General features: G+C 39.6%; 1 protein-coding gene across 1 annotated transcript in view; it reads left to right on the top strand.

The window, feature by feature from the left end:
* The window catches only part of si (sucrase-isomaltase), a gene marked incomplete at its 5' end in the record, with an annotated part of 62,493 nt that extends 52,846 nt beyond the window's left edge, over positions 1 to 9,647 (top strand). Inside the window, 5 exon segments of the mRNA XM_080460505.1 lie at positions 148 to 272; positions 720 to 808; positions 2,726 to 2,775; positions 5,318 to 5,488; positions 9,221 to 9,647. Coding sequence (XP_080316631.1) covers positions 148 to 272; positions 720 to 808; positions 2,726 to 2,775; positions 5,318 to 5,488; positions 9,221 to 9,292 — 507 coding nt within the window. The 3' untranslated portion in view covers positions 9,293 to 9,647.
* Between the last annotated feature and the right edge of the window lie 2,818 nt (positions 9,648 to 12,465).

Below are 12,465 nucleotides of genomic sequence, written 5' to 3'. Positions count from 1 at the left end.
TTCTAAGAAATCAGTTTAGAAATGATTCCCTGGATCTTTAAAAAAAAAAAAAAGTATTGAAATATTTCAAATGGCTCCCCTTCTGCAGTGCGCCTAGTGCAAAAACTGCATATTCTGACAAAAAACATTATCATTATTATTCATCAGGCTAAAGACGTTGGAGTGCGTGGCCAAATGCTTAAAATGCCAACACCTTTGGACCGTATTAACCTCCACATCAGAGGAGGATATATCCTGCCCTGGCAGAAACCTGAAAACAACACATTTTACAGGTAGGCGCCTGCATGTCTTGGATGACACATCACAACAACACTTAAGCCTAAGATCATGTACATAGAGTAAAGTGTGTCTTTTATGTACTTGCGTTCCTATGTTATGAAATAGTGAATGTTTAAATGGATTTTTTATTTTTTCCCCGACAATGAAAAAAACCTTTAAACTGACATGTATGACCATCATGGTTACAGATATCAGGTAAATTGTTGTTTCTGACCAACGATCCTCAAGCTGAGCTTCATGTATACACTGTAGCTGTCACTTTGCATTAGGAAAGAGGCCGTTAGAATGAGAAAGCGTCAGAGATTCAGGAATCTCGCTGCTGGAACAGGCACATCCCCCTCCGAGCTGGAATGTTGATGTATTTGTTGTGAGCAACAGGTAAAAATATGCCGTGTCCTTCGGCAATCTGCTATAACCCTCTCTGTCCATTTCCTTTTCAGTCGGAAGAATCCTTTAGGACTGATAGTTGCTCTGAGTGACACTGGAACTGCTCAAGGATCAGTATTCTGGGATGATGGAGAAGGAATAGGTAATTGACGGGGGGGGGTACTTAATTGTTTTAGATATTGTAGTGATGTTTATTTATTTATTTTCTTTCACTTAGTTATTCTTTTTGCTGATCTTTTGTCATTTTGTTGAAAAATCAGAGGAAATGCAGTATTTGATACTGTAACTATATATGTGTGGCTATCTGATGGGATTTTTTTTTAATTTTCAACTGTGGTCAAATAAATTGGCATCAGGTCAAAATTCTACTTTTATCTTGGTAAGACTTGTTGAGAGTCACCAGTATTAGTTGTACGAATGTCCATGTACTTGTCATCCTTAATGCTTAGACCATATTGTTCTCTGCATGCATGTGTGTGTGTGTGTGTGGTTTCATTACAAAAACAAAGCACCCACTAACGGCCCGGCATGAAAACTACTTTATGTTCACTGTTTCCGCCGTTTCCGTGTAACATGTAAACACAAACATTTTATAAAACAGAAATGCAGAAACGATGCGTCTTCAGTTGCCCCGTTCTTCTGGAAACAGGCTAGATAGCAGGTGTCGGGTCAACCGACCTCCACTGTGTTTCTGTCAGAGAAAAATAAAGCGTTAACTTCGAGAACTGAGTTCTCAGCTGCTAAAAAAAAAAGGAATACAATAATTCTAGGGGTAGATTCAAACGGGCACACAGCACTGGTGTGGAATGATAGAAACACAGTCTCATTCAGCATACAGTTTGTTTCAATCTCTTGAAGAAATGTAAAAAATAAAAAAAATCTATAAATGTAACACGAACAGGACCAGAATGCACTAAAATTTAAGAAAGTTTCAAGTGTGAGTAAACATACTGTATGCCTGAAGACAACCACGTGATTATTTATTTATTTATTTTTTCAATTTACAGTCTGACAAAGCCCATAGTTATACTTATTAAACATGGATTTCTTGGTAGATTCTTTCGGGAAGACACAGCTGAGTACAGCAGGGTGAACTTCCTCACTCGTTCTTACTACACACACACACACACACACACACACACACACACACACACACACACACACACACACACACACACACACACACACACACACACACACACACACACACACACACACACGCACACACACAGACACAAGCAGAATCAGTCTCTGAAGTGCCTCTGTGAGGAGATACACTCCTCTGTGAAAGGCATGTTTGTTTGGGACAAAGGAGAAAGAGCGAGCGAGAGAGGGAGGGAGAGAGAGAGAGAAAAAGAGAGACCGATGAGAAATGCAGAGAAGAGGAGTGACAGAAACTATTACAGTAATTCCCCGTGTCGCTGCCTGGAGATATGCTCTCCATCACTCTTCTTTTATCTGGTCCCTCGCTCCTCTCTTCTGTGTCTCCCTGTCTGGCTGCCGTGTAGTCTTCCGATGTCTTTCTTGTTTTGCTTTGCTTCTCCGGCACCGTTCGGGCGCACCTGTGTTATCGGCTTCCCTGCTCTCAGCTGTTTCCGCACTCTGCATGTTTTTGCTTCACTACAGGGGGATGACTATTCACTCTGTTGTCAGTCAGGCTGATGCATCACTCATTCATCCGCTACCCCTCATTCAGTTCACAATGTCCAGCGTCACTCTTTCATGCAGCACATCCATTTGTCAACATTTCATTCAGTTAAAGGCAGAGTTTGTTGTCTTATTTTATTTTCGATTGCAAATCACTTTGAGTAGGGGTCCTTCAGTACGCTGGGGCTGTGTTTAATGACTGACTCACTGATTAACCCAGTTAGGTGATTATGTACTTGTCCATTTAGTCAGCTGAATAGAAACACAATGGTTGGTAATAACATTCATTTTGTGGAATTTATTCATTTACCACCTTTCTGTATCCATGCCATTCATTGAAGCAGTAAGACATTGATTTTCTCCCTCCACACCGCTGCTCTGTATGTAATCCACCCCTATTTTCTCTACTCAGACACCGTGGGAAGAAGCGAGTATGTTCTGACCGTCTTCAAAGCAGAATCGGTGAGTTCAAGGGCCAGAAACATACGCTTCCTCTTGATTCCTTTATCGTTGTTGCAAACAAATGCAGCAAGATCAACAACTCGGAATTCAACAGGGCCGCAACAGGCATACGTATGTTTGAATGTTTGAAACCATTACTGAGGATTCACTTTCTGATTCTCTCATGATAGTTCGACTGTTATTTTTTGCAAAAGTTTTTATTTTATAATATAAAGAGGAATTGATGACGTTGTGACAGTATGGTTTGGGTTCAAATCTTCCTGCCTCTGGTTTCCCCACTGTGCAAGTCACTGGTTACCCAAAACTGTTAGGATGGGTCACATGCAGAAAAAATAAGTCCACCAAAGAGATCAATACATATGTAATTAAAACCCTTAAGCAAAATTACATATCAACACAAGACATGCAGTTAAACCAGCATGTTCTAAAACAATGAAAGTACTACTTAAACATTAGTTGACATTCATCAGGTCAAATGATACAAGGATCAAAACAAATATGTTTGTACAAGAATAAATCTAATTTCAAATATTCAGAGAGTGTAAAGGCAGTGAAGTGTTTGCCTCAAGTTTTTGACAGGAGGCCTCCATCTTTAGCTACATATTTATTAAGACTTTGATGGTACTGCTCACATTCAAGGATGCACTGTCCTTGTAACTTTAAGGGAACAGTTTAACTGTGCAGAACAATAACAAGAAGGTGTTTTTTTTCAATTTTACGTACAATAAATAGAGTTGGAAGGCAAAAATATGCTATAGAAGTCTAAAGAGCTCAGTTTTGAGCCATGAACACTAAACCAGCCGCTCTAAGTCAGCCAGTGTATTTTGATTTACCAGAATTTATTGTTGCACAACTGCGTGGTATTTATGGTCCTCTCAAAACCCTTATATATATATATATATATATGTATCTGGGTATAAGGATGTATATTGATTAGCTTTTCTAAGAGAGTTGAAATATTTCAGTCAGTTTTTGCTGAACAGAACAATGCATGGGTAAAAATATCACTATTCACATGTGTTTCATTTTAATTTGGGGTTTTATGACATAAGAGGAATGTCATCTGGCAATACCCGCACAAAGAAAATATTTGAATGTATTGCCCTCTATAAAAAACAAGACAAGAGTGTTTTAAGTTGCAGCTTCATAGAGCAACAAGCAGCAGTCAAATTACATTTAAAGATTTCTAAGACAACAAAGCAATATTGTTTTTGTATTATTTCCATTTCTTCCCAGTTTGTCTTAGGGGAACAATGGTTTAACCTCTTAATGCCATAAAAACATCACATATTCTCCTTGGGTGTTTACTTTTAACACGAGGAAATCCAACTTCAATTTGTTTTCAAACCTTTCTTACTCTGTATCATTTAAAGTATACAAATGCCCAAATACAGTATTTTGAAAGATTATGACATTATAGGAGTTCACCAACTTTTTAACTGAATTCTCTAATGGAAACTTGTGAGTTTATACATAGAGTACAAGAGCAAGAAACCAAACCAAAGTACTTCAAAGATCTCTTGAGTTAAAGGAACAGGCATTTCATCATACAAGCAATAACCTGTCCAGCTTTCAGGTACCAGTAACATTATCTGAAGAGTCACCAATTCATCGCTGTGTATTCATATGGAGCTCAGACACTTCAAAGCACATTTTGAAATAATCATGATCAAATGTAAAGTAATGAAACAACACATTTGAAGTTGCTCAGAGTCTGTGTTATTTGTACTGTATTCTAGCTTTATGTCTGAGTCCAGTATGAAACACATTTTTAAGTAGCCACAGATCTATCACAGTTTATTACAAAATCCATAATCACAGGGATAAATGGGGCCATCCCAACTCCATTTGGGTTTTCACCATGCAAAGACCCACAGACGCGCAAAAACAAGCATGTGTTTAATCACAATCACACAGGCGTACGTATATGCACAGAGCTATAGCCGGCACGTACAGCTGCCACGGCCAAACATCTGTGGCTGTCCTCTGCCTACCATCAGGCTCAATCCAAAGCAATTTCACAGCGATAAAACAGGCCCACAGTCTGACAGCCAAACGAGGGAGAGAGAGCGGGAGAGAGTAAGTGTGTGTATTTGTGTGCAAGCCTGTGGGTGTATGTGTGAACAGGCAGATGTGAGAAGATGAGGATAAGTTGGACAATGAGGCCAGTGCGGCCTGGCAGATTAGCAGATCGTATTCCATTTTGGATGCCTATCTGAACATCGAAGCGTGTGTGTTTGTGTGTTTGTGTGTTTGTGTGTGTGCGTGTGTGTGTGTGTGTGCGTGCGTGCGTGCGTGCGTGCGTGCGTGCGTGCGTGCGTGCGTCTCAATTTTATCCCTTCTCGATAAGGCTATTCCACGTTTTTCATGAATTGAGAACATGTCTGCGTCCCTCAATCTTAAGAGATCTGTCGACACATTAATCAATTTATTATCATGGTACTTGTATGTCTTTTATAAATGTTCAGTATGTTATTAAGTGATATCTCATTATGCATTTCATATATCTATGGTGTCTGTCTCAAACACATTTTTCTTCTAGAACGCTTTGGTCTCTACGCCTGACGTTAAAGGACTGGCGGCTATGGATCGGCTGATCCTGGGAGAAGTGAAGGTTTGGGGTGCAGGCACTGATCCGATCACAAAGGCAACACTAACTGACGAAAGTGGAAATGAACAAAACCTGAGTGTGAAACACAACCTTGAAACTCAGGTCAGTTTTGGTCTTCTTATTGTTCATGTGCCATCATAGCCTGAGCCTGTTCAGTCTATGATTTGGCTTAATTAAGTACTACATGTTTCCTTTTGTACTAATTTAAAATATATAGCCAATACACAGGTCAAAAGGTTGAAAGTGAAAATAGCTCCATACTACTTTTTTATTTAGGGCTCTTAATGCTCTTTACCAGTGTGAAGCACACATATGGCATGATCAATATGATTCAATACCAGCCTGAAACTTAAAATTTTGGGAAATGGTCTATAACCACAAAGGTTCTTAACACAAATGAAATGCGAGTTCTGTCCAAATGAGTTATTTTTGTGGAAGATTGTAAACAAAAAAAACCAGACTGATAATGTGTGTCCCATAGTTAAATTTACCATTAACAATGCTGCAGTTTTAAAGCCATGGGATACAAAGTAAAATGGGATATTGGTTAGAATATTTCAATACAGAGCAAACTGCTTATATATCCGGTAAATTAGACAATATTTTTCAATCCCTTTCATTCTGAACATGTGACAAAGCATTACTCATTTTCCAGAACATATATAACAAACACATTGACAAACTCGAATAAACACAAAACTAAGTGCATTTGTTCCACTGATTTGTATTTATTGTTTTTTTTGTTTTCTTTTTTATGCTTTCGTTATGATAATTCTTCTTAACAATAAACGCGATACCAATGGAAAGCCTATTTGTACCCATTTCAAATTGTGCCACGTTTGTGAGGAACATGCATTTGCAGAATGAGCAGCAGGGCTGAATTTGTGAGTTACACAGACCCTGTCATTCAAAAGCTGTCACTAAAACATATAAACCTGAGGTTCACAACCCACTCCCTGCTGGTCTGTACTCTGTCACCTAATAGCTGTAATCAACTCAGCATTCCCCCTGACACTGTTGTTTTGTGATGAGCGTAGAGCTGAAACCTTGACTCAGGACACTGATTTTAAAGCAGCTCATGTAAAATGACTCCCATTTCTCCATCGTCTGCTTCAGCAGCTGAGCAGAATCATGAGAAACCGCGCCTCTGTCCATAAGGGGTTCGTGCTATAGGTTACCACTCTTATCTCACGTTGAACGGACCTAATTGGGTACATGTTCATAGCTTTTCATCACGGCCTCGTTATAATAAATAATGAGTAAAAAAATGCCCAGAAGGTGTGACTACGTCTGTGATTGTGTGTCTTGTTGTTAGCCATGTGTTGGACTGGCGACTTGTCCAGAAGGTCCCCTACATTTTGCCTAATGTCAGCTGGGACTCTAAATTGTAATACAGAAGATGAATTGTGGGAGGATTGTGCATGAATATATATATTGCATTCCTTTGCGGCGTGGCCAGGAGATTCTGGTCCAACGACAGCGTGATCAATACATCGATCACAATCAGCTGGTAGACTGCTTGCCAACTCGGAGTGGTCAGGAAGAGATCCCTCCACCTCGGAAACAAGTCACAATAGAGTTGCGGTCGAAATCATTGAAAGTGCTGGTGAAAAATGTGTAAATCGATTTGTTGTGCCACTCAATTATTGTGGAACCTGCTGCATATTGGACCATGTGGCATCACATATAAATAGGGATTAAAAGCGTGGTGGGACAGAGCAGGTGTTTCTAATCTGCTGTTAACCTACAAATTGCACGGTAAGAGTTGACTGACTTCACCGGTTGCTACTGGTTGGTTACAATGATTGGTATATTTGAGTGAAAAACACTGTAGTCCATGGAGATGACAGATCTTTGTAGCGCATAAATTATCAGCAAGTTATTTGTTTATTTTGGACTTTGTGTGAATGATTCATGGAAGAAAAAGCACCTAGTTATGGAATCAGTGCACATTATTGCACTCATCCTCCGTTTAGTGTTTTTTGCCCTAAAAATATACGATATTGGTAGTTTCTCCCAGATCTAACAAGATATGAGTGCGTGCATTGTAATTTACAACGCCTGAAGGCAGTTGTGTTGTTAATGGTTTTGTCTGTATTCAACATATTCGAAATAAAGGGCAAATGAGCTCAGGCTCAAGCAGAGATAGCTGCTATTATTGTGGCGAGAGAAGCATTTCTTAAGCTGGTCCCCGCCAGTTTTATTTGCAAATGTTTTATCATAAGATATTTTTGTCTTATATTTTCTTAATGTCTTCTATTGCTTTTGTAAAAGATAATTCCCTATAATCTTTTTTTTTTGCTGAAATTCTCCAATAATCATTACGAACCGCCCCGAAAACGTCCAAACTCAATGGTATCACATTTTTCTTTGTACTTGTGAGCACTCACAATTCCACCCAACGTTTCCAAGATAGATGCAAGCTGTAACACACAGACCATCCAAACTGCTCACGCAAACGTCAAGTGCAATCAGTTTATGTGAGCATCTAATCAAAACACCCTTCATTTGGGATCCTAATAAATCAGGCCACTGGCGTTTAGATTTGTTTTCAACATCAGGATGTTTAAGTGGTAGAAAACTGTTAGAGGAGATGGACATCGTTTCCTTAATTTGAAAAAAAAAGAAGCTTGATGGGCAAAAAGTTAATGTTTCAACAAAGACATAAATTTAGAGAGTGCAGCAAAGCATGTGCAAGATCAGTGTGGGCTGGATGAGAAAAAGAGGAGTGACAGGCCCAAGTTCAACAGAAAGAAAACGTCCTTACTTCACCAGTGATAAACTATGCCTGCCAAGGTTGTGTACTGTACTCAGTGCACTTATCAGGAACATGAAAATGATAACTACAGCACCTCCATAAATAACCAAGACTGAAAAAAAAAAAGAAGCCCAAGGAGCTTGATATTTGGACTGTTCTTGGAGAAGATGGACAGGCAGAGTCAAGATGAGAGGGGGAGAATTCCAGATGAAGAAAGTCAGAATGACGAAGGCGTTTGAAGTGTGTGTTGGGGGATGCAAGAACGGGTCGAGAATAATGAAAAGACAGATAGACAGTCCATCTTCAGGAAGGAGTGCAGGATGGACACACTGCGACAGAGAGAAGGAGAATGCATCACAAAAAGCAGATGGAGAGGCGAAAAGAGAGGTGAAAGAGATAAATACCCAGGATGAAAGATGGGTGGAGGAAAGGAAAAAGGGCAGAGTGAAACAAGAGAAAAAGGGAATGACACAGTATGCGCATGGTAATAAGTGCTTTTTCAGTGTGAGGCGATCCATTCATCTTCTTAAGTATTGTCTGATGGGGTAACAACTTGAAAGAATCAGTAAGCAGCTGGCGCTGTGGCGTTTAAATACTGCGAGGTGTCGGAGAGCTATTTCTGTCTGCTTGGGAAGAAGATGTTTTATCCCGAAGACATATAGACCCATTCTATCTGTCATATACAATATCCTATCACATGTATAAGGGCTCGCTTTACCAAGGACCTGTGCTGTTTATACTGAAGGAATAAAATCAGAGCGTTGTCTTTGGAATCAGGCGTGAAGCAGACAACAAAACAGAATGCATGGAGGGTGAACTTTTCTCCCCCTCTAACTTCCCATCGGTTACTCAGCAAAAGCAAGGAGCTAGTTCTAATAATCAATTTTGTCCAAAAACACCTTCGCTTGGTCGCGCTGCACAATGTCGAGTTTGGCTTAAGGAATGAAAAAAAAATGCAGTCTCCAATTGTTGCAAATGGGTTTGGAGGTGTTTAGGACCTCAGACAAATGAAGATATACAGCTTATGTTAAACAATGATTGAGGTGTTCTCTTTTTTTCTCCCCTTTTCTCTGCAGGAGCTGATTATCAATGCGCCTGCCGCGGCTGTCCATGTGGATACAGGCTTTACCATAAGGTGGGGGACATGAATCTCCGTGCTGTGATTGTGTTTTTCCTGTAAAATAGTTTCATTATTTGAACATGATCGTGCATGTATGTAAATTAAGCGACGGGGAAGACAAATTGTCCTGGAACACCGGGATGCGAGAGCCACAAAATGACAAAAATCAGTCAAGCGCTTACAAGCCTAATTTGACTGCTTTTTACAGCTTTCCTTGTTTGCCGTTTTGAGATTTTCATATTTAAAAACAGCGTCAACATGTTATGTGTGCCAATCACATATTCTTGTCTGCATATGCATTTGAATCTGTGGATGTTTTGTTTTGTACATGAATCACATTTAACAAGTTTGTTCGAATAAAGTCATTTTAAATCATAAGCTCCACTTTCTTGTTTTACTCAAAGAGGATAATGAACTGTGAATACTGGTAACTCCAACAACAAGTTTGAGTGCAAAAAATTTTAATTTTTAAAATTCCTTGGTTCAGCTTTAAAGCGCATTTTAGAAATGACATATTATGTATAACCTAAAACATCACAAGACTAACAGGGCCACATGTTTGATACCCCTACTCCACATTTTCTCACGACAACAAATTTAACTTTGAGTTCTTCTCATTTAATCCATTTAACAGTGCAGGAAAAAAAAAAAAACGTTAACCTAATTTCCGTCCGCGATACATGGAGAGTGAGTCATTTCATGAAATTGTCCTGGCCCCCTTTTTCACACCACAGACGCATTACTAGGAAACCAACAGCTGTGCAAAATGACTGAACAGGTGTTTATAATAAAATAACAGCCAGCGCTAATGACCAGTGGAGGGAAACACATGCAAAATCTCAAGGAGTCTCTTCTTAATAAATGCTAATGTGTTCTTATCCAACAGATGCATGATTGACGCTCTGTAGCACAGCAGCTACAAACAGCGACAGTAACTACAGTGGATTACCGCGGTGTGCACATGACTTTTAACGACATTCTGTGTCGTTGCCATTCACCATTGTGTTCCGGCACCTGTGCTCATCCACAATACGTACGCATGCCTCTATACATCCGTGGGTGTATGTGTGGGTATGGACGCGACTAATTATAGCTTTCACCTGCGGCAAGCTGTCTACCTGAGCTTTGTCTCATCCCATTACTTCCCCCATATAATGATGCACTCATCCATTATTCAGCCATTGGTAAACGTAATGATATCAATTTAGCCATGGGCACCTTAAATTGATTTCCTCTCTAATCGTCACTCCACAAGAGGGAATGTATAGGGAGGGCATTGCTGCAGGAAACGTGTCTAAGTCTCAGTGTTTTTTCCTTGCTTCTCTCTAAAAAGTTTAGATCTTAAATCGTGATTATTAATTCCCACAAATCCCTTCAGGTTATTTCTAATTTTGAGAAGAAATGTTGTTTGTGGCTTCAGAAAAGACATGTCCTGACCAGGTAGGCCAGTGGGATATAATTGAAGGAATAGTGTTATCTGAATGTGTTTTGATTTTATTATTACTCAAATGTGTAAAGAAAATAACACAAACACAAATTTTAAATTGTGATTCCCGCTGACAGTTTCCTCAGAAGGTACTGGTGGCCCTGACGTTACAGCTGCAAGATTGTGGATGAGAAATGGAAATGCACACTGAAATGCATGTTTTCAAAGAAACCAGCAAGCATGTTCACGCTCAAGAAAAATATGTGGATTACACTACCTGAGGATTTCATAATGAGTAAAGGTACTTCTCAAACAACGTGAATAATTTAAATAGATTGCCGTAAAACTGACAAAAGGTCATTCTTTCAAGCTCATTAAAACATGACATTTTGGATGTACATGCTCTTCACCAAACATCAATTATGTGCAGCTTTTTACAGAACATATAACCAGCCTTCCTGGTGTCGAAAGATTCTCTCAATTCACTCTCGTGAGCACGATTTGTTCATGATTTCCAGCGTCTTCCATAGGGAGTTCGATTCTTTCTCCACAGCAAAATCCACTTTTTCTTTTTTTTTTTTAAAGAAAATCTCACTTATATCTCATTATTTGCGGATCAATGTGTTTTTCCTCTGACTTTCTGAAAGAGAACCCATCTTACCAGACAACATGCTTTTAAAGGAGTTGCAGTAACAATGCGTCTTTGTTACTGAGGTGACTGACAGATACAAGTGTGTCACAGATGAGTCGGGAAACAAAAAGATAAAACAACATGAAAGATGGAGGGAAACCACTTTGACAACATCAAAGACTATGAGATGTGACAGGTGTGAGTGTGTGTGTGCGCTCCTCTTTGCCTATACCTATGGGGACCTTGTTGCACAATAACCTGCTGGGTCTTACAGGTGAGACGGAGAAATGTACGTCCGGGGAGGCAAATCATCACATTTGAGAGGAAGACTTCTGTCAAGGTTAGACCGAAGTTAGGATGAAATTTAGGACCGGAGCTTTACTAGGATTACATGGACTTGAATGTAAGTCAACACGATGTTTCAGAAAGGCATGGAAACCAAATGTGCGAGTGTGTTTGTTCCTTGTCGTTAGTTTTGTTTGAACTGTTTGACTTATTCCTATTTCTGTGCATGTGACCTAAATGAGAACCTGATGGATGTGCATGAGAAAGCCACTTTTAAGTGGTTATAAAAATGGACAATATGAAAAATATGAAAAAAACTAAACAAAAACAAAACACGTGCATTTGTATGGAGCCTTTTGTAAAAGTCAAACTATAAAAACACAATTTGTTGAAGACATCACGTGTCAGAATAAATTCTCTATGCTACGAGATGCATCATCAAATTGGAGATGCTAGCATATGAAAAATAAACACGGGACGAAGGAGCTGGTGGCACAGCGAGAGATGGGTGCTGCCTGCAAAAAGGCTGCGGCAGTGATCGTTGTGAGTGATTTGGTGAGTTGGTTTGAGCAACAAAACGGTGAACCGGAAAGCTGACTCTGTGCCTGTTTGCAGCCGAGAACCCCAGAGAAGCAGGGTTTTTGTGTCGCACCCCTTTTCAAGAGTTTGCAAGATCTCTTGTGTGCGTGTGAGGGTTTTTTCTATATACTTCATATTCCACCCTTGGTAAAATAGAACCCCCCCCCCCCCCCCCCCCCCCCCAAAAAAAAAAAAACAGAGATTAATTGTGTATTGCTGTGAATATCTCCCTCAGCTTGATTTAATAAGATCCTATGCAACGAATTGTTCCTCGCATGCT

Source organism: Lipophrys pholis (genome assembly GCF_963383615.2).
Source record: "Lipophrys pholis genome assembly, chromosome: 3".
Lineage (NCBI taxonomy): Eukaryota > Metazoa > Chordata > Actinopteri > Blenniiformes > Blenniidae > Lipophrys > Lipophrys pholis.
Note: the sequence above shows the minus strand (reverse complement) of the source record. Positions and strands in the feature narration are given on the sequence as shown.